Genomic DNA, 22,726 nt, shown 5'->3' with positions numbered 1-22,726 from the left:
TTGTAGCGCATCTTGTTAATGGTACATGCTCCTCTCCTTGTGTGTTGGTGGAAGGAGAGAACATCAAAGGTGGTGGATGGAGTGCAGACAAGCAGGCTGCTTTGTCCTTGATGGTGTTAAGCTTTGAGACCTGCCCCTATCCAGGCAAGTGGGCAGTATTCGACTACACCCTAACTTGTGCTTTCTCAATGGTGAACAGGCTTTGGGTGTTGCACAATCACAATGTGACCACATTTCAGAATATTTTCATTGACTGTGGAGTGTTTTGAGATACTGAAGATTTGTGAAAGTCACTATATAAAGGTCTATCTTAATATATGAAATAATAGAGAGATGTGGAGAGTAAAATTAAAACATTAATAACACTGACAATTTCCATCCTTCACTGTATCAAAATTTAAAATGTCTGACAAACATTTTGATCCCAGAATTCCTTCTTAGCAGTTTGCAAATCATTAAATATTTTCTTTTTTCTTAAAAAGAAACCAAAGAAGAACTTGAAGAACTTACACTATCAATTAAGAGAACTGCAAACAGAGTCCGAAATAAGCTGAAGAGTAAGTATTTTCAGTTGAGTCAGAGATATTTTGATTATTTGCACATTGTTTAAATGTTTGGTAAAAACCAAAGATATTACAAGGAAGCTTTTTTAAGTTGTGCAAGTTGTGATAAGAAAAGTTGATGGAAGCAGATTTAGTAATACGATTTAAATTAGAAAATTTTAGAATTAGAAAATATTTGAAGAGGAGCAAATAAAAATGCAGGACTGTGGAAACAGCAGGATTGTGGAAATAATTAAGTAGCTCTACCCTAGAGCTACCAGAACCATGATGGACCAAATGGCCTCTTTCTATGCTGAATGATTCCTATGAAATTTCAAACCATCCAGCATAAATTTATATGCTGTCTCTCTGAAGAGAAATTTCTCAACAACTTGGCTAGAGTAGGTGGTGATGATCAGACATGCAGCTCTGAATTGCCCACATCTTTAAAGATTGTTGCTGTTTGTATCCTTCCCAGTATGTATCCAGTACAGGGCCAAAAAGGAATAAAGATTCATTTTCCTCCCCACCCCAAACTCAAGAAAGAAGTATGCTGGTCCTCACTGCGTAAGGATATCCTTACAGGTTTTGGTAGTAAGACACCCAGGAGGAGTAGGGCTGAGTGTCTCCACCCATGCTGAACAGAAGTAAGTACTTTTCACTGCCATTCAGCACTTATTATGCTGGCAGTTTTGCATCTGGAAGGAAAGTTTTTAAGTTACTTTTAAAAGACATTATAAATTACATGTCTCCTCATTATAATAGGCCATTGATATTTTTGTTGTTTGGAATTATGGTATGTTTTTTGTTTTCTAGTATTTTCTGAAAAATTCTGCTCTTCAATCCTAATAACTGGTTGAAACATTAATTGTGGGCAAGATACTGTCACATGCTTTTTTCAAAGCAATCTGACTCCCAAGTTCCAACCTAATTAAGGATGGGAAAGACAATTCTGTTGTAATTAATTAATCTATTCAGAAGCTTCTGATCCTGAATCCCTACAGTTTTGATTCTGTCTAAAAGTCCTTTCATGAGGAACTTTTGACTAAAGTCCTTTGGAAGGTTAGGCATGTTATGGCAGGTAAAGGTATAAAGTAGAGTCATCACAGTCCTGTCAGGCCATGGGGCTGCTCTGTCACTAGAGAGATGCATTCTCATCCCCCTTTTTGAATGTGGACAATTTGAGGCTGTTTCTGATCCCCTTATTTTTCCAGCAACTCATCACTTTTAGGAAAGGTCAGTGCTGCACAAATCTTCTTCAGAGTTTTTTTTGGCTGAAATGTGGAGTATCTAATCTTCATAGCTATTTGTTTTGAGCTTTTAGTCTGCCTTACATTTGTTACATTGAACCTGTACTTGATTAGAGGCGGGTAACTTAAACAATCACAAAGGAAATTATACATCTTGAGCTCATTCACATTCTTTACTACACTTGCAAGTTTTAAAACTTTGTTCATGGGACGTGGGCATTACTGCCTGAGCCGACTTTCATTATCCATTTCTAATTGCCCCTTGGGTAGCTGATAGAGAGTTGCCTTCTTGAATCAGTGCAGTCCTCATGAGGTTTTAGGGAGGGAATTCCAGGACTTTGACCCAGTGACACTGAAGGAACAGTGATATATGTACAAGTCAGGATGGTGAGAGGCTTCGATTTAAGTTTTCAGGCAGTGGTGTTCCTGTGTATCCTCTTTCCAAGACAATTTGTGCGTTTGGAGGCTGATGTTGAGGGAGACTTGTTATGAATTTCACTTTGTTTCTGACTCTGCTGTCACTGGTAAACTGAGAGGATTTTTACTGTTTTAGTCTCCACTATTGTGTATGTTTCTTTTTCCCTGGTGTATCCTATTTTAAACAATTTCTATTATCTTTCTGTCCCTCGGAGGCCTTCCCCTTCCTTTTAATCTGGATTTATTCAGTCATTTTCCTTCTCCTGTTTTAATTTGTTTATGAATCCAGTTTATGGTGCATTTTAGTCTGAGCTTGTCATTTTTGATGTTTATCTTGAATGCTTTGCTTTATGCCTGAAGATGATAAAAGTGAATATTTTTGAGAAGATCAAATTTCTGATATCGGTTCTAAGTAGTTTGAACCTAGATTTCCTTGTCCCACAAGTTGCACATCTTGCATGTTAGAGCACTCTGGAATGCCCTACCTACAGATTTACGTTCTGTTTTTCTGCGCTGTTAACCCTCCAGTCCTGTCAAGGTTGAGATATTCTTCTTCCTTCTAGCTGATACTTCTAAGGCGGGTGGTTAGCTGTGTAGCTTGTTTCTGTGCTACCTCCAGTGAGTGTCTTGTTGTAATCTTGATGACCAGAACTTGCCATTCAATGTTTTGTCTGCCAGAGTGAAGAAGATGACTGTCCCTGATTTGGATTTCACTCTCTGCTGCTGCACTGCAACCTTTTGGTTTTACTAAATGTTGTGTTGGATATATTCATACACTGAGTCTGCTGAAATTTTTGGAACACAGTCAGCCTTGACAATTCCAATTCCATTCTTAATGATTGCCTGTTTCCTTGCCATCTGGTATTTTGTATTTATCTGTACTAAATCTACCATTGCTATCTCTAGCTCTTGCTGTAAAACTGTACATTAACTTGTACCTTGTGTATCCATCATTCTTGTTTTGCTTGATGTTTAATAATGGTCCTCACCTTTTGTTTCAATTATAGTTATAGAACAAAGCATTAAAACGGAAGATGACGAAAACCAAGGTTCAGTAGATTTAAGAATACGCAAAACTCAGGTGCAGTACCATACTTGTTTCAAGTTTTGTGTTGACCTGAAAAATGATGCCTTTTCATTTATTTGTTTGAAAGGGGCAAGAATTTGGTCATGTAAGCCAGTTACCTTTTATTTAGACTGGGATACATTTACAGTCAAATAGCATTAACACCCTCCTGTTCTCGGACACACAAAGCTGTCATAATATGGCGTCACAGCTAGTGTACATACAAACATAACAAATTAGGAACAGGAGTTGGCCACTTGAGCCTGATCCGCCATTCAGAAATCCTGATACGATTGCTCCACATTCCAACCTATGCCCAATAGACTTTCAAAGACTTTGTTCCTAGTGCCTTTTGAGGAAGACAGTTCTAAATACTCCCACCTCTGAGGGGGGAAAAGGTTTTCATCGGTCTTGAGTGGGTGACCCCCATATTTTTAATCAGATACACTAGACAGCCTGTCAAGATGGTATTGGAAGATCAGACAGGCAGTAGAAAATGAGAAGATAATTCATTGGTGAAGTGGGAGATTAAAGGTGAAGTTGAACAAAATTTATGCTGGTGAAGATCTGTCAGTCCAGATTGGTTATCTTGGGTTTAGGATTATCAGTACTGGGCATGTTCAAGCAGTTTGGAATGTTCTAACTTTCCCCAAGTTATCTCTCTTTCCAAAATAAGTAAGTTCACTCAAATGTACACACTTGCACATACATGTATGCACAGGCTCATGAGTATTCACTCTCCAATCCCCATAGAAATGGTTGTAACTTAAAGGAAAATGTTGAGATATGCAGGATTTGAAAACCTTTTCTAGAGTGTAAGTTAGCAGCTTACAATTTAAAGATAAGGTTGCAGTAGTCCTACCAGACCATAGGACTGCGCTCTCATTGTAGAGAGAGATGAACTGATGCTGGTTTGACCTGCAGGGCACCACACCGGTGGTGAGGGTAGAGGTTGAGAATGAGAGTCCTTCATGGTAACCTCTGCTGGTGCAGGAATCGAATCTATGTTGGCATCTCTCTGCATCACAAACCAACAGTCCAGCCAACTGAGCTATCCCAACCCTGTTGTCTCATAATAATACCTTGCATGGTAATAGAAGTGGGTATACCTGAGGTGTAATGGTTATGGGGTGATTGAGAAACCTCATATGAAGTTTAAATCGGTGAGCCTCAGATTTCTCATGATGACAGGTCATGAACTAGACATTGGCTTCAGATGATCATCCAGAGGCTACGATATTGACATAAAAACCAATTAGTAAGTGTCAGCCTGAGGTCTAATTCTTTGTTTCCTTTAAATTATTCTATTTCTCTTTAAATTTCAGCACTCGACTCTATCCCGAAAATTTGCAAATGTGATGACTGAGTACAACGAGATTCAAATCTTGTTCAGGGAGCGCAGCAAAGGACGAATTCAGCGGCAGCTTGAGATCAGTGAGTGAATCTTAATGAGATGTCTATTCATTCTGTTGTTATATTGATAATGTGTCGATGAAGGCCACAGACCAACATATTCTGGATCTTTTAAATATGCTAACTTTATTTAATACAAAGAATGGAACCGAGCACAAGTAAAACCTAAACTTTGTGTTTGAGCTTTTTGTACAATGTTGGAATTCAAAACTGCAGAATCATAGAATCTGTACAGCATGGAAGCAGGCCAATTGGCCCGTCGAGTCTGCAGTGACTCTCTGGAGAGCATCCCACCAGATCCACCTCACCCTGTACCTGTAACTCTTCATTTACCATGGCTAATCCACCAAGCTTGCATATCTCTAGCACTAGCAATTTAGCATAGCCAATCCAACTAATCTGCACATCCTTAGACTGTGGAAGGAAACTGGAGCACCTGGAGGACATCCACGCAAACATGAGAAGAAAGCCACCCGAGGATGGGATTGAACCCGGGTCCTTGACACTGAGGCAGCAGTGCTAAGTTCTCCTCCAGTTGTACAAATCATTAATCAGATCCCCAATTGGCTAAGTCATATTCTTTTCTGGGCATGCATCTGGGTAAAGATATAATGACCTTGGAATAGGAACGCAATACAAAACACCTTTGACAGAATGGGGATAAAAAGGCTAACTTGTGTGAACTGGTTGCATGGACGCAATATTTCTGTTATCTAGAAATCTAAACAAAATGCTGAATGTACTGAGCAGGTCAGGTAGCACCTGTTCGAGAGGAACAGTAAATGTTTCAGGAAGACTGCCATTAGAACAAAGTTCCATTCAGGTTAGAAGGGTGAGGAATTAATTGACTAAGATGTTTAAAATGATGGGGTTCAACGGAGAAAAGAGAAATGAATCCTTCTGTAGGGGGAGTTCAGAATGGTGGAGGAGCATAAAGTCCAAATTAGATCTTGGCTGTTCAGAAGTGAGATTGAAAAGTAGCACTTCATACACAGCAGTGGAAATGTGGAGCTTCCTTTCCTTGATGGTGTGGCTGCTGGGAGTCAATGTCAAGCTTGGAGACTCTGAGTAGGTTTTTGTTAGACAAGGCTGTAAGAGTGTCATGTGGCACAGATGCATGGTGAGTAGTTTGAACTGGGATTCAGTTGAATGGAACAGACTGGAGGGCTGAATGGCCTCCTGGTTTTTAGGTTTCCCATGTTTAACGATGTTTTTTATTTTGGTAAGGTCTCAGATCTGGGTGTATGGATTATGTTCAATAAATATCCAAGGAAAGAGGGTGCTACCATTCTTACGATTTTTGTTTACATTTTATACCAGTTCCTAAAAACATAACTTCACAATATTGCTTATTGAACATTGTGTTATATGACTTTTGAGATTATAATATGTAGAAATATGCAACTGGGAAAGTGCCACCAGTATGTGGAACTGTTGATAGCATTATAAACTGTATAGAAGCCCCAGCATTGGGTATTGCCTCTCTTTTGAGTTTTAGGATGAAAGTTTCCATTAAATTTGCTGTTGTATGTAACGTGTCATTATTTGTTGGTGAGCAGTGTATTTGAGCTAACATAAAACATGGTCTCGGAATAATCTGCAGCCAGTAGTTACCTACTCTAGGGCAGTACAGTGACAAACAGCACTGAGTTAAATGGAAAGGCTATCCCAAAGCTGTCCAATTGCCAAAGACACACGATAAACCAAAAACAAAATTACTATTAAGTTTGTCTTTTGAGCAGTTCTAGGGCTGAGGAGTTGCAGCCGCATGGCTAGAGAGAGAGACAGTTTTGGACAGCTCATCACTACCACCACCTCAAGGGCAACTATGGATCAGCAATAAATGCTGGCTCAACAGCTGTGCCCACATCTCATGAATAAATACATAAACTGGAATTGTTTCTTGGAGCCACTTAAACTGGAGGTTTAATAGAGATGGTCAAAATCACAAAGGATGTGTACAGAGAAACTGTTTGCCGTAGTTCAAGGACCATTAACCAAAGTGCATAGATTTCAGATTTTTGGCGAACAAGCCAGAGACAATATGAGGAGAAACTGTTTTTATGTAACGGCTGGTTAGGATTTGGAATTTCCTTTAAAATAGAATTGGGTAGGTACACAAAGGAGAAAGCATAGCAGTGATGTAGCCCAACCACACTACAGCTGCTTCATCAGTGATCTTCCCTCCATCATCAGGTTAAAAAATGGGAATATTTGCTGCTGATTGTGCAATGCTCAGCACTGTTCATGACTAAAGCAGTCCATGTTCAAATACACCAAAACCTGGATAATATCCAGGCTTTGCCAAGTAAAGTTTGCAACGTACAAGTATCAGGTAATGATCATCTCTAACAAAGAATCTAACCAGTTAAGATTTGGCCACATTACTGTGGATCTAGTGACCAGACTGGGTAAGAACAGCAGATTTCCTTCCCTAAGGGATTAGTGAAATGGATAGGTTCTACAACAGTCTGTTTATAGTTACTATGGTTACTGTCAGTGAGACTTACTTTACAGTTCCAGATTTATCAGTTGGGATTTCGACTCCCCCAGCTACCGCTACCATATGAACCCATGTTCTCAATGCGTTAGCCTTAGTCTCTGGATGAAAAGCTCATTGATATTACCACAACATCACACCTCCCCCTAAACTTCCAAAAGATTGTAAGAACTGTTGTAATATTGGAGAACAAATGTCCTAGTTAATTTTGGTGATTGTCAGTGTTAATCTTTTACTGTTTGGAACTTGATCTGGTGAATGTGTTGGTTATGGTTCAGTGGGTAACGTCCTCGTCTCAGAGTTGGAATGTTGCACTTTCGAGTTCCAATCCAGTCACTTAAGCACAGGCCTGATTCTCCAAGGTAGTATTGAGGGAGTGTGCAATATCACTAATGTCACTTTCAGAATGACTAGTTAGGCAAGGTTCCGTTGCTGCTGCTATTGTGAAAATGTTCCAAGTTGAGGTACAGAATTGTGGCAGTGCCAATATCTCAGACCAGTTGTGTAGCTGGAGGAGGTTAGAGGGGTAGGGAGGGATTATTCACATCAGCACACATAACACATTAATGATCATAACATTACTTCTGCATTGCCTAGGTTACATCATGGAGTATAGCTAATGAGCTCCAACAGAGTAATTAACTTTCTCACATTCCAAGTCCACTGACGTGCTTGTTGTGGACTGTGGGTATTTCACACACAGTTCTGAAATCCTCTCGCAGACTGCACACGAGAATGAATTAATTAAGCATCCACAACAATGTCTAGTGTTTATTGAAATCATTCCAACTGATTGTGCAGAATCACTGATCTCATCTGATATGGAATGTGTGAAGTCAGATTTTCTGTAACTTGGTCTTTCCAACTGGCAGTTGCTACATGTTTTAACTTCCCATTTCCTTCCTGTCCCTTCAGCAATTTAAATATATAATTGCCAGGTAGAAATCCTGTGTTTTGGATTCTTTGTTGGAAGTAGTTGTTAAGGGTATTCATTGTGTAAAAATGCTTTGTTTATTTCTCTCCTTGGATATTTTAATTCCCTCATGTTACTTGGCAACAGTCTCCATGTGCCAGCTGCAGACTCTGTCGCTCTCCCTGGCAGAACAATACAACAATAATGTACAACTTCCATTCATATTTGACCCTGAGATGAGCTTTGACTCATGCTACCCCTGGACTTTCACATCTGTAACATCACTTGACTCCAACGCGGAAACCCTGATGTCTCCAGATTTGTCTATTCACACTCCGGGCCAGCCTGCTACTTTCTACCCTCTGTGACCTTGGGCAACAGAGCTTTGCCATGTTCTAACTCACTCCAGCTGTCAAGCTCCCCAGTGTAGGAGGCTGACCTACACTGCCTCCCGGTTAAACAATGTCTTGGTATTTCAAATTTTCAGCTTTGATTCCAAGTCATCCAAGGCCTGACTCACCCTATCTTTGTAATCCAACCCTCCACAATATCTAAACTCTCTTGAGCATTCCCAGCTTTAATTGGTTCACCTTTGGTCATGCTTTCAGTTGTCTTGACCACACAAATTAAGAGCAGGAGCTGGCCATTCTCTCTCTTGAGCCTACTCCGCCATTTGATAGGATCATGGCTGATCTGATTGTGGCTTCACTTTCTTATCTGTCCCCATAAGGGCGCATCCTTACAGCATCCACCCTGTCAAGTCTTCTCAGGTTCTTGAATGTTTACTAAGACCGGCTCTTGTCGTTCTTCACTCCAGTGAGCAGAGGCCTAAATGCTTAGCCATAGCAAGCTAATGCCTTCATCCCAATAATCAGTTGAGTGAACCTGCTCTGAACAACTTTCAATTACATCCTTCCTTAGTTAAGGAGACCAAATTATAGACAGTATTCTAGATGTTGTCTCAGTAAGGCCCTGTGTAGCTGTAACAGTGTTCTCCACTTAATTAGGCTAAAATTTAACCCCTCTAAATTTCTCAAAACCTTTACCTTGATTTTCTCTAAAGAATTCTATCAAACCTCCTTTCACCAAGCTTTTGATCACCCATCCTAATACCTGTTGATATAGTTCCATGTCATTTTGTTTTATGCTGATCTCTTGGGGAATTTTATTGTGCCAGAGGCCTGTATAAATACAGGGCATGTGGTATTAGTTTTGAATGCTGAACGCCATTCATGACGTCAGATAGCTGTCTGCATTGGCTTTAAAATTTGTTTTGGTGCTTTGGTTTCCAGTCAGTAGCAGTCCTTCTGACAATCCCATTCGAGCTAAAAATTCATGCACATTGTACTTTGAGTTGAATCCAATGCAAATTGACCTTTGTGGAAACTCTTACAAATGAGACTGAGGTTGCTAAACTACCCACTGCTTTTGCAGTATATATAGTAAAGGAGATTCCTCACCGCTGTCTGTCTGGATAAAGTGTGGTCCGGCCTCTGCTCAGTAGTATGATTGTATCCAAAAACAGGCAGGTGCTGTTCTGGCCCCGTTGCTGAGTTTTGCAGGTCTAAAGCTAAATGAATTGAGTCTTAAGGTTTCATAGCCATTTGACCTCATTGATTCTACACCGTCTTTGTCGAGCGATCCAGGAAGTACATTCCCTACTCTTCCCCTGTAAACTCATACATTTATTTCCCTCAAATGCTCATCGGTTTACATTTGGAATCATTGATCATCTCCCCTTCCACCAGCCTGATGGGCAGTGAGATCTGGATAATTACCATTTACTGCATAAAAACATTTTACCTCCCATTGTCCCAGCATCTCTTGCCCAAAGACTACAATTTGCATCTGCTAGTCCTTGTACCGTCAACCAATGGGTCAGTTTTTCTTTGTCTACCTTACCAAAGCTTTTTAGCTAATGTCTAACTGAGATCTGTCAATAACTCTAAAAGAATCTGAAATAAAAACAAAAAACTAAGTTCAACATTTGATAGTTTTACACAAGTAATGAGCCATGAATGATTCAGGGTGAGAGGGTCTGTAATCAGGTGAAGAATACAAAAGATTAAATGATATTTAGATGAAGGTATGAGACAAAACCGAGCTGACAATGGGGCAAGGGAAGAAATGAGATCTCTGGCAACAGCAGATCATCAAACATCATTGACTATAACTAATCCTCAAAGGACGATGGAGTTGGGATTTAAAAAGCCAGCTACATTGGAATGAGGCTGAATGTAGTTTTCTTTCGGACACTCTTGGTGCCTCTATTGTTGTTGCGTGCCAGATCTTAACTGATTAGGGTTATTTCTTTGGGCTGCATAGTGAATGAACATCATCCTTGTGCTGATTTAAAGCACTTTCATCATTGACGTCTTGATCGTCATTTAAAACAAGGAAACAGAGGGGACATGGCTTCTGATTTAATTTTTCATATTTTGTTTCTTAAAAATCCAATTATGCAGCTTTGTAATCTTCTTCAGCTACAGCCTGGAAAATGAATTACAAAGGAATAGATGTCATTGAATTAATTGTGTCCACTTTGCTTTGACAGCTGGAAAAACAACCACTGATGATGAACTGGAAGAGATGCTGGAAAGTGGTAACCCATCTATTTTTACATCTGATGTAAGCAAACGTCAAGTTTTCGTAAGCAAAATCCTGCATTGGTAACACTCAGCAGGTCTGACAGCATTTGTGGAGAGAGAAAGAATCAACATTTCGTGTTGGTGACTCTTTGTCAGTCCTGATGGAGAAAAGAGCTGAAATATCAATCCTGTTTCTCTCTGCATGAAAACATTCCTGACCTAAGTGTTTTCAACATTTTCGTTTCTTAGAATTAAATTTACCTGGTTTAATCTCAATTGTTTCAACAGTTTGTGGGAAACATGACTTAAACAAAAGTGAATAAATGTGGGTATAGAACGAGGTGATTCCTTTCTGTGTCTCCTCGTCCTTCATCCACTGTGGGCAGCATGCTCGTATCTGAATACGAAGGTCATAGGTTCAAACACCAAATGCTGCTGAAATAAAAACACAAATTATGGAGAAAGAAAGCATTAATAGCTTGGTTGTGGTTATGTGTTCTGGTCGTGTTCGACAGACTTGGGTCCAATATTCAGGCCAACAGTCCAATGCAGTGCTGAAGGAGTGCTATCTCTCAGATGAGTCATTAAACCAGAGCTTTAATTTGCCCTCCTGTGGCACCACAGGAGCAGTCTGGTAGCTCCTGCAGTTAAGAGTTACATTCATTCCCCATGCTTTGGTTAAATGAGTACAGAAGTTGCATACTGCATGTCTAGGTAGAGTAGAAAATCTGGAGGTGAACAGATATACAAATCACTAAAAATAACATTTCAGGTTAATAAGACCAGAAAAAAAGCAAACAAAGTCCTAGAGTTTGTTTCAAAAAGAATAAAACTGAAAAGCTTCAAGGTTGTGTTGAGCCTGTATTGCACCTAGGTTTAGGCCACACTTTGAGTTCTCTCCATTCTGGTCTGTATTATAAGAGGGTATGGAGACAGTGGAGGAGGTACTGCCACAACTGAGTGGAAATGATATCAGGTGAGACTGATCACACTGGAGACTCTCTTTTCTCTCTCAAAAAATGACCGGGGACCTGATAGAGATCTTTAAGATAATAGGGTTATTAATATAAGAGAGTGGCAAATAAATCCAAGAGGAAAATCCAGAGACAGTTCATTACCAGAGTGAGTGGTAAGACTGGACCTTCCGCCCACAAGATGTCAAAGTGAATGGATTTAAGGAGAAGCTGGATAAAGTTGAGGGAGAAAGGAATAGCGGCTTAGCGTGAAATGAAGTAGACGAACGAATGCTTGAGCTCCGACGCATTTGGTCAAATAGCCTGCTTCTGTGTTGCATATACAATAAAAATTCAAGCTGTATAAAACTCTGAAGTGGTGAAACATAGATAATGAAAGGATGTTTCTACCGGCTTGGGAGCCTAGAAGTAGGATCTCTGTCAATATGGAGTTGACGTTTAGGACTGAGGTTAGAAGAAATTTCTTGGCTCAAAGGATTGTGAATCTTTGGAATTCTGCACCCCCAGAGATCTCCAGGTGACTCAGTATTGAATATATATCAGACTGAGATCGGTAGATTTTTGGAGGCTAAGGGAATTGAGACATATGGGGAAATTACAGGAATGCAGCATCAAGGTAAGTGACACTTGGTTGATCTTTTAAATGGCAGAGCAAGATTGAACGGCCTAATGGCCATCTCCTCTTTCTTGTAATCCTCAATACCGTCTAACCATTACCACTGTATAAATTGCTTTTGGACCTAGCATTATACAAAATCAAAGCTTTCCCTTGCCCTAATCTCTGATCTAACTGTGGTGATTATCTGGGGGAGACTGTCTGAATAAAAACCAAAAGAACTGCGGATGCCCCAGATCTGAGGAAGGGTAACCGGACCTGAAACATTAACTCCGATTTTTTTCTTCACAGATACTGCTGGATGTGCTGAGCTTTTCCAGCAACTTCTGTTTTTGAGCCCATCTGAATGTTTGCTTCCTCACTGCCCTCCAAGGCAGGTGGCAGGAACTACCTGGTGACCTTTTTTTAAATAAAAACCAAAAGAACTGCAGATGCTGTAAATCAGGAACAAAAACAAAGTTGCTGGAAAAGCTCAGCAGGTCTGGCAGCATCTGTAGAGGAGAAAACAGAGTTAACGTTTCGGGTCCAGTGACCCTTCCTCAGGTTACCGGACCTGAAACATTAACTGTTTTCTCCTCTACAGACCTGCTGAGCTTTTCTAGCAACTTTGTTTTTGACCTTTTTTAAATCTCTGAGCATCAGAAGGAAGCAAAGAGAATCCCTAAAGGTTGCGATAATTGCTTCCTGATCTTTGTTTTACAGATCATATCGGACACGCAGATCACCAGACAAGCTCTTAATGAGATTGAATCACGACACAAAGACATTATCAAACTGGAAGCAAGCATACGAGAGTTGCACGACATGTTTGTGGACATGGCCATGTTAGTGGAACAGCAGGTGAAGTGTTTCAAAGTTTATGGGTTTTTGAGGTGTGCTGTCTATTTAACTTTGAATGTTGAATCCCAAATTATTTCTCCAGCTTAAGTGAGTGAAAGCATGCATACAGTGTAAAACAAATGAAAGAACTGCAGATTCTGTAAATCAGTAACAAAAGCAGAAGTTGCTGGAAAAGCTCAACAGGTTCAGCAACATCTGTGGAGAGAAATCAGTTAAGTTTTGAGTCCGGTGACCCTTCCTCAAAACTGAAGGAGAGTCCTCTGAGGAAGGGTCAAGGGACCCGAAACATTAACTCTGATTTCTCTCCACAGATGTTGCCGGACCTGCTGAACTTTTCCAGCAATTTCTGCTTTCGTTACGCATACAATGTGTGTAAGGTATCATAAAATAAACCATTAATGCACATTACACTCCAGTATGTACGAGTGAGAAGTTACATCCTTGTAAACCTGCTGTTTCCTGACTTGCATTGTGGTTCCACAGCAAGGACGTTTTTGAAATTAGCCCAATGCTGGATTAGTGGCAGGGGGGCACATATGGAATAGTTGCTGCCTGGGCATTCCAGAATATATTCTCCAGCACAATTAGGGTCAGACCACAAATGCTGGCCTAGCCATCTATACCCAATACCATCAAGGAATTAAATAGACCATTTCTTTACAAAAGCAGTTCTTGAATCACTGAAAGCTGAGTGAGGTTTCAACAGTACTTTTGCTGGGTCATACAGACAGGAACCATAGAAACAAAGGCCTTTCACTGTTCACAAGAGCCACTGTGCTCCAGCTTTTCATTGAGGGACTGCAAAAGGATTGCTGCATATTGATCAAACACCAGTGCAGAACTCCTCCAAACAAATGTGCACACAGACTGAAAGCACAAAGTGCTGGGCATGTTTCTCCGGTAAGGCAGAATCTATGGTGAGAGAAGCAGTGTTAATCATTTGTTCCCATGATTGTCATTATATCCAGAAGGTTTAAAGGTGAGTAATTTTAGGTATCGCTTGAAATTTGGCATTCTTGCATGTGTCCTGATGAGTGCAAGATGGATAAACCTCAGCAGCTTGTCTGTTTTCACGGTATTCAGGTTGTCCCATCTCACTGGGTAGCAACAAGCCCTGCTATTCTCAGTTGTCACAAGGTTAATTATTTCATGTAAGTGTGCAAAACTCTCAATTTCCCTTCCTTTTAGACCAAAGTTGACAGCACGCAATAGGTTTCTATATTTTACAAGAATTACTGTCTTTTGAGTAAACCAGTTCTAGCTACTGAGAAACGATAATGAACTGTCGACTATTAAACTAAACTAGCCAGAGTCTTACCAGACCATACAGCTGCGCACTCATTCGAGAGAGAGACAATTGCTGGTGATTTAACCTGAGGGCCACCACATCTCAGCAAGGGGAAAGCTTCAGAAGGGAGTCCTTCATAGTACCCCTAGCCAATGCAGGGATTGAACATTGGTGACACGCTGCATCACAAACCAGCTGTCCAACCAACTGAGTTAACTGACCCCCTTAAACTCTTCTGGTTAATCTATAACCCCTTATAAATCTCCCCACTGCACACCTGTGCAAACAGACAGACAAAGAAACGTGAATGTTACGGGGGGTGGAAAGGCTGGGCAGGTGATTTATTGGTCTTTATCCACAAGGTTTACAGTGATCATCTTTTTGGCCTGTCAGGACCTGCTACTATTAGACCTTTGTTCTCTGGGTACTTTCACTTTCTGCAGGAGGCACAAACCAACAGGTTCACAACTTATAAAGTCTCTGACTTATTAGTTAAAAGCCACAGCTTGCAGCAACTGATAAAAAATTATCCTGGCTTTCCTCAGGCTTAAGGTGTTCTTTTTTTATTTACCTGCAGAGGAAGGACCCCTCTTTGCTTTCTGGAGGTCCAAATGTTCACATCCACGAGTTGGTCAGCTACCTGGGAACCAGTCAGCTGCTTGTTGCTGGCCAGATCTCCCTTTGTGCAGTCATTTCCCTCACTGTTTGAACAAGCAGCAGTGTGAACAGCACATGTAATAAGTGTTGGTGTCCTGATTTTAAAAAGTGCTGCAATCCTTTCCATAATGCTTCATTTTAGAAACAGCCCTTTTCCATTTCAGCCCACAATAAAAAGCACAGCAAAATAAAAACCTAGGTGCAAAATCTTAGGTGTAAAGTGAAAAATCAAGAAATAAAGTTAAAAGTTTTAAATTTATGTAGAACTATGTTTAATGTTGACATGGCGCAGGATGATGCAGTACAGAACTATGGGAGGGGAATGGAAAAGACCAGCGAGAATAATCAGGTACATGGTGAGGGCAGGAAAGATTCAATGGCATAGTAATGATGAAAGGCAAGGATGGGGCAAAAAAATGAATTCACAGGAGGTGTAAATGGTTCCAGAAAGTTGGAGAACAAATTAAAACTTGGGGTCACATTTGCTGACTGAACTAGAATATTTAGCACAGCATTGAACTGTAGCTTCTTTGCATTTACCGCTCCTGCCAGTATGTGGCATTACTGTATGGATTAGAATGCTGTATCCGTTTGGGGAACTTTGGTTTCACTTAATTAGCATCAACAGCAAAATGAAGGGTTAGGTGACCAGGATTGGTATATTTTTAGAAAACTGGATTGTTTGATGCAGCTTCAGTTCTTTTCCCTGCTTTCTTTGAAAGTGTGTTTCTTTAAGATAATATCAGAACCTGTCTTGTAACCTCAGTGGTGTTTGTTTTAGCTCTGCTTTATCCTAAGGATCTATCAAGTTTTCCTCCTTTCACAAAAGAAATGTATTATCTAATGTATTAAGTACTGCATCATCCTGCGCCATGTCAACATTTAACCATGCCCTATTTATATAGATGTTTCTTTATAAATGTGGAAAATGGCATTGGAAGTCTATAAAATAAAGGCTGATGTTGCTGTTTCCTCTGGCCTCTACCCTGCTTCACTTTAAAAATATTTGGTCTTTTCTCACATCTCTGCAACATTGCACAGGATTGACTTGTTGAAAGTTAGTTTTCTCCTTAACACTATTTCTTGGAATTAGGTTTTATTGTCATGTGTGCTCAAGTACTAGGATACAGGAGTACAGTGACAAGTATGCAAAGTCACCATTCTCCAGCATCACCTTAGGTACAACGGAACCTAGGTGCAAAATCTTAGGTGTAAAGTGAAAAATAAAGAAATAAAGTTAAAAGTTCAACATAGCAGTTCTTAACTGCTTAGCCATAGGCCTGGATCTGGGCTCATCCACCCTGACACTGAGATTTTCTGATGCAATTATAATTTTTTTGCGCAGCTTGTCACCATGAGCCCTGCCATGTTATGCTTTCAATAATGGAATGAGAATCAACTCAAGATCAGCACCAGTTTTCCCTTTTCCAAGGAGCTTCTGCTGCAAATTAATTTGGGTGTTTGACACATAACACAGTTGTCACCCTTAGCCCCCGAATAGTTTTTTTGTTGAAGGTGTAACAAAATAAATGAGATGTTTCTTCTTTTGCTAATTGCTGCTGATGGGACAGCTACACAGGTAACCAACAAAGTCACATGATTACATCCATTTCATTGATGGCCCTATTGAATCACTGTGACATTTGTGCAGCACGTTGACATCAAAACATGAACTTACATCAATTTTGCACACATGAGTTTGCACCCAATACAAGAGAACATGCACAGGATCAAAAGTTGTGATTTGTTTTATTTTTACCTGAAATTGCACTATTACAAATCTTGAAAAATGGTCAGTGCACACCCACTTGTTTAGGATTGTTCAACTCTTTGCACTAGCTTGCCTTCAGGACTGAGCAAGGTTGACAATTTATGCATTATACTCCTGGTATATCTTTGCCAAACTTACTGAGCAATGTTTTGATTCCTGTGCCTGTTAGTTCAGTTTCACAATTATTTGTTATGCACTGGTATCTTCTGTCTCTCTCGTGTCTTTTCATCCACCATGCTCCTGTATTGCATTGGCATACTCGTTAAGATACTGTGGAACTCTGAAATTGAAAGAAAGTGCTGGAGAAATTCAGCAGGTCTGATAACCACAGCTAGTGTTCCGAGACCATTCTGTGTCTCCGAGTCTGTATGATGATATTGCTGCCAGACTTGCTGAGTTTCCTCAGCACATTGTTTCATTATTCCAGAGGTCTGACTTGAAGAAGCAAGATGCTTATTTAAACAGTTATTCATGCAACATTTCCCACAACTGGACCTACAGAATAAGTTACATTTTATGTTAAACCATCAACTGAAGGTGTCATTTAAAATTTCTATTCCATTATTTCAGCAACACAGGAATTCCTAATCTTTGCTCTGGTTAATTTATGAATATGTTCAAAACAATGAAGGGATTTGATAGGGTAGATACAAAGAAACTATTTCCTGTGAGGAAGTCTAAAACAAGGGGACTAAGTGTTAAATTTAAAACTGGGCCAGTGTGACCAAGGAACAACTTTCGCACAGGAGGTTGTATAAATATAAAATTGTGCATTCCTAAAAGGCTGTGGATGTCACTGGTCAGTTGGAATAAGGTGCAGTTCCACCACTTTGGGTACCCTAAGGCTAGTTCTCACTGGAGTCTTGAGAGAACAGTTGAACGATCATGGAAAACTCACCATGAAGGTAAGACCAGAGGCTGGGTCAGCTTCCTCCAATACATTTGCCTGTAAAGCCTGTCCACCATCTACAACTACAAGTCAGGAGTGTGATGGAATACTCCCCACTTGCCTGGATGAGAGCAGCTCCATCAACACTCCAGAAGTTTGACGCTGTCCAGGACAAAGCAGCTCCTGCTTAATTGGTGCTACATCCACAAGCATCCACTCAGTCCACCACCGACGCTCAGTAACAGCAGTGTGTACCATCTACAAGATGCACTGCAGAAATTCACCGAAGATTCTCAGACAGCACCTTCCAAACCCACGACCACTTCCATCTAGAAGGACAAGGGCAGCAGATACATGGAAACACTACCACGTTCAAGTTCCCCTCCAAGCATCTCACCATCCTGACTTGGAAATGTTGTGCTATTCCTTCACTTTCACTGGGTCAAAATCCTGGAATTCCCTCCCTAAAAGCATTGTGGGTCAACCTACAGCACATGGCCTGCAGTAGTAGATGAAGGCAGCTCACCCCCCACCTTCTCAAGGGCAACTAGAGAAGGGATAATAAATGCTGGTCATGCCATTTACACCCACATCCCACAGATGAGTGTAAAAACAAAAAAATGAGTGCTGCATAGATTTATTGGGCTGTTATTGGTACTGGAGGTGACACTAAAACAGAGGATGAGTTTGGCTTGACCTGTTGAGCTGAGATGGTTGAGAGAATTAAGAGTAAGTGAGATGGAAAGCCTTCAAGATCAGAAGGGGTTATATTAAGTAAAGACGGGGGTATTTGCACCAACCATACTGTATTGAAAAGACAAGGATGTGAAGCATTCAAGGGTAGAGCAGAGTATGGAATTTATTGAATGTGTTGAAGCAGAGTCCATCGGCTCTATTTGGAGGGAATTCATGTTTCAGGGATGGATGGATGGATAAAAATAGTGGCAATGACTGTGCAGGATTCATTTCATAATGATCCTTAAACTAACTTCGTTTTTTCTTTTTCTAAACACAAAAGGGTGAAATGATTAATAACATAGAGACAAATGTGGTAAATGCTGCTGAGTATATTGAGCGGGCGAAAGAAGAGACTAAAAAAGCAGTTCGATACCAGAGCAAAGCACGGCGGGTGAGTTTACGGTTTCATAGCTTCCAGATTGTTATTCATGGCATTGAACTAACTTACAGCACAGGAGGCCATTCAGCTCCTTTGTGCTAGTGCTGGTTCTTAAAATGAACATTTGTGTTTAGTCACACTTCCCTGGCTTTTTTTAACCCTATCAATTTCTCATTCCCTGGTACCTGTCTGTTTCCCTTTTTAAAATTATTGATGGAATCAATTTGTACATCTTTACTGGTACAACATCCTATATGTGGCAACTCTGTGAAAATATCTCCCCTCATCTTACCTCAATGTCTTTTGCAATGATTTTCAGCCTGTGACCTCGGGTTAATGACTCACTCCAATTAATTTATCAAAATCCCTCCATTTTATAAATCTCTCTTCACTCACTTCCTGACCTCCTGTCTTCCATGGGGAAAAGCCCAAGGTTTTCCAGCCTGACCTCATTCCCGGGGCCCTTCTCTGGACTGTGCCTCATGCCTTGAGTCAGCGGGGACTAGGGAATTGAGGGAGGAGGAGGTGAGAACACTCCACTGGTTATCATACCTAGCACAGAGAATGATGGTTGTTAGAGGGCAATCATCTTAGCCCCAGAATATCACTGGGAGTTGTGTCCTAGGCCCAGCAATCTTCAGCTGCTTCATCAATGACCTTTGCTCCATCATGAGGTCAGAGGCCAAAAGTGAGGATGACTGCACAATGTTCAGCACCATTTGTGACTCCTCAGATACTGAAGCAGTCCGTGTTCAAATGCAACAAGATCTGGACAATATCCAGGCTGGGGCTAATACAAAAAAAGTGCTGGAGCAATTCAGGTCTTACACCATCTATGGAGAAAGAATCGGATGATGATTACAGTTCTGACTCTTTGGTACTTTGGGCTGATGAGTGCCATTTATGCCACACAAGTACCAGCCAATGACCATCTCCAATAAGAGAGGATCTAACAGTCGCCCCTTGATGTTCATTGGCATCACCAACAATGATACACCTACCCCCCCCTCCCCCCAACCCCATCAACGTCCTGAGCCATTACCATTGACCAGAAACTGAACTGAACTTGCCATATAAATACAGTGGTTACAAGAGCAGATCAGACGCAGGGAATCCTGCAGCAAATAACCAACCACCTGATTCCCAGAGCGTTTCCACCATCTGCAAGGCACAAGTCAGGAATGTGATGCCATACTCTTCACTTGCCTGGACGGATGCTGCTCCAATAACACTTGAGCTCAATACCATCCAGGAAAAAGCAGCCCACTTGATTGGCACCCCAGCCACTACCACCTTAATATTCACAAAAGCAGAAATTGCTGGAAAAACTCAAGGTCTGGCAGCATCTGTGGAAGGAAATCAGAATTAACATTTCAGGTCCAATGACCCTTCCTTGGGACTGATGGTAGCCACGAAAATGTTTTTTTATGATAGAATTGGGGGGGTGTGTGTGTGTGTGTGTGTGTAAGGAATAAACAATAGAGCCCAAAGAGAGAAGAACAATTTGACAGACAAAGGAGTGGATAACGATCTGGCTATGAGAATGAATAATTGGGATTATTAGTAGCTAACAATGGGTTGTGTCTAGTAGCAGACCATATGATAACAAGGGGGTTGGGGTAAGGACAGAGGAGAATGTGCCTCAAGCCCTAAACTTGTTTGAAAACTCGATATTGAGTCTAGAAGGCGGTAGAGTTCCCAAGCGAAAAATAAGATGTGGTTCTTTCAGCTTGTGCTGAGCATTGCTGTAACACTGCAGCAAGCCTGAGACACTGGTGTTGGCCAGGGAACAGGGTGGTGTGTTAAAGTGGAAGCTCAGGGTCTTTTTTGCAGACAGAATGTGGATGTTCTGTGAAGCAGTCACCCAGTGTACGCTTCATTTTCCCCAACACAGGAGACCACACTGTGAGCGGCAAATAGAGTAGACTTGGTTGAATGAAGTGCAGGTACAGTGCTGCTTCTCCTGGAAGGTGTGTTTGGGCCGTTGGATAGTGGTGAGGAAGGAAGTAAACAGACAGATGTTACACCTGTGGTTGCAGGGGAGGGTGTTGTGGGGCTGGTGGGAGGTGGGGGGATATGTCGGGAGTGGCAGAGGAATGGACCAGAGTGTCCTAGAGGGAACGGTCCCTGTGGTAGGCTAACCGGGGACGGGATGTGTGTTTGGTGCTGGCATCTCACTGGAGGTGGTGGAAATGGCAGCTAATGATGTACTGGATGTGGATGCTGGTAGGATGGTAGATCAGGACAAGGGGAACCCTAACAGTGTTGTGGGAGGGAAGATGGGGTTAGGGCAGAAGTGCGGGAGATGGGTCAGACCCTGCTGAGTGCCCTGTCAACTGTGGTGCTGCAGAATCCTCAGTTGAGGAAGAAAGTGGACCTTTGAGCCCCCTTGTTGAAGTTCGCGTCGTCAGAACAGAGAATGGGATGGAATCTTTACAGGAAACAGGAGTGTGAGGGTGTATAGTCCAGGTAACTCTGGGAATCAGTTGGTCTATAGTGGATATTGGTGATCAGCCTATCCCCTGAAATGGAGACAGATGTCAAGGAAGGGAGGAGTCAAGGATGAACCAGGTGAAGGCGCGAGTGGGGTGGATATTGGAGGCGAAATTGATAAACTTTTCCATGTTTGGTCAAGAGAGGGAAGCAGCACCAATAATGTTATCAGTATGCTGGAGACAGTTGTGGGTGGGGGCCGGAATAGGACTGGAACAAAGAATGTTCCACATACCCCACAAAGAGGCAGTCATAACTATGTCCCTGTGGGTACCTGTGGCCAATCCCTCTGACCTGAAGAAAAGGAGAGGAATTAAATGAGAATTTGTTCAAAGTGTGGACAAGCTCAGCGCAGTGGAGGAGGGTGGTGGTAGATGGGGCTATTCAGGCCTTTGTTCCAGGAAGAAGCAGAGCTCCCTGAGACCATCCTGGTGGGGGATGGACATGTGAAGGGATTGTACATCCATGGGAAAGAGGAGGTGGCTGGAGCCTGCAAACTGGAAATTCTGAAATTGCTGTAAAGCATCAGAGGAGTTGCAGATGTAAGTGGGAAAGGACTAGATAAGGTGAGAAAAAAAATCAAGTCGAAGTAGGAAGAGATGAGTTCTGTGGGACGAGCAAGCAGAGGCAATGGGTCTGCATGGGCAGTCCTGTTTGTGGAGTTTGGGAAGGAGGTAGAAGTGAGCTGTGTGGAGTTGGGGGAGTTTAAGCTTGAAGGCAGTGGGGTTGAGGGGGCATATCACTGGATGAAATGAGGTTAGTGACCACTGTGGACACAACAGCCTGGAGTTCCATGGTGGGGCTGTGGTCCGGGGGAAATAGGAGGAGGTATCTGAGAGCTGGCGCTCAGCCTGTGCGATGTCGAGGCCAGTCCGCCAGACAGCAATAGCACCACCCTTATCGGCAGGTTAACTCCCTTCATCACTGACAATTTGCAAATATTATAATGCTGCTCCTGTTACCAGTGCATACATAAACACTGCAGAGAGCAATGGCCATGTATAATCAACAGGATGCGCTGCAACAGTCCACACAGGCCCCTTCCAAACCCACGGCCACTTCCATCGAGATGGACAAGGGCAGCAGATACATGGGAACACCACCCCCTGCAAGTTCCCTTCTAAAACTTGCAGCACATGGACTGCAGCAGTTCAAGAAGGCAGCTCACCCCCACCCCCTCATGGGGCAACCAGCGATACACTCATCCTGTGAATGAATTTTTTCCTTAAAGTATGTTGGTAAAATCGTCTGTCTGTTCATCAACCTTTCAAAACCATTCCATTTACTATCTGAGATAGTAGGAACTGCCGATGCTGGAGAATCTGAGATAACAAGGGGTAGAGCTGGATGAACGCAGCAGGCCAAGCAGCATCAGAGGAGCAGGAAGGCTGA

General features: G+C 41.7%; 1 protein-coding gene across 2 annotated transcripts; it reads left to right on the top strand.

Moving 5' to 3' along the window:
- Nucleotides 1-487: 487 nt before the first annotated feature.
- Nucleotides 488-18,958, top strand: LOC109922586 (syntaxin-2-like). 2 transcript variants are annotated; one of them, XM_048593462.1, is made up of 6 exons: nt 488-557; nt 3,217-3,290; nt 4,601-4,709; nt 10,656-10,729; nt 12,982-13,119; nt 18,743-18,958. In XM_048593462.1, the coding sequence occupies exons 3-6, from the start codon at nt 4,634-4,636 to the stop codon at nt 18,941-18,943; spliced, it is 489 nt and encodes a 162-aa protein (XP_048449419.1). In that variant the 5' UTR covers nt 488-557; nt 3,217-3,290; nt 4,601-4,633; the 3' UTR covers nt 18,944-18,958. The 2 variants fall into 2 exon arrangements, with proteins under 2 accessions (XP_048449419.1, XP_048449420.1); XM_048593463.1 differs by lacking the exon at nt 18,743-18,958 and adding an exon at nt 14,985-17,877.
- The last annotated feature ends 3,768 nt before the right edge of the window (nt 18,959-22,726 follow it).

The sequence above is a fragment of the Rhincodon typus genome, unplaced genomic scaffold (genome assembly GCF_021869965.1).
Source record: "Rhincodon typus isolate 14 unplaced genomic scaffold, sRhiTyp1.1 hic_rhity00002918, whole genome shotgun sequence".
Taxonomy (NCBI): Eukaryota; Metazoa; Chordata; class Chondrichthyes; order Orectolobiformes; family Rhincodontidae; genus Rhincodon; species Rhincodon typus.
The sequence above is the reverse complement of the archived record's forward strand: the minus strand, read 5'-3'. Positions and strand labels throughout refer to the sequence as shown.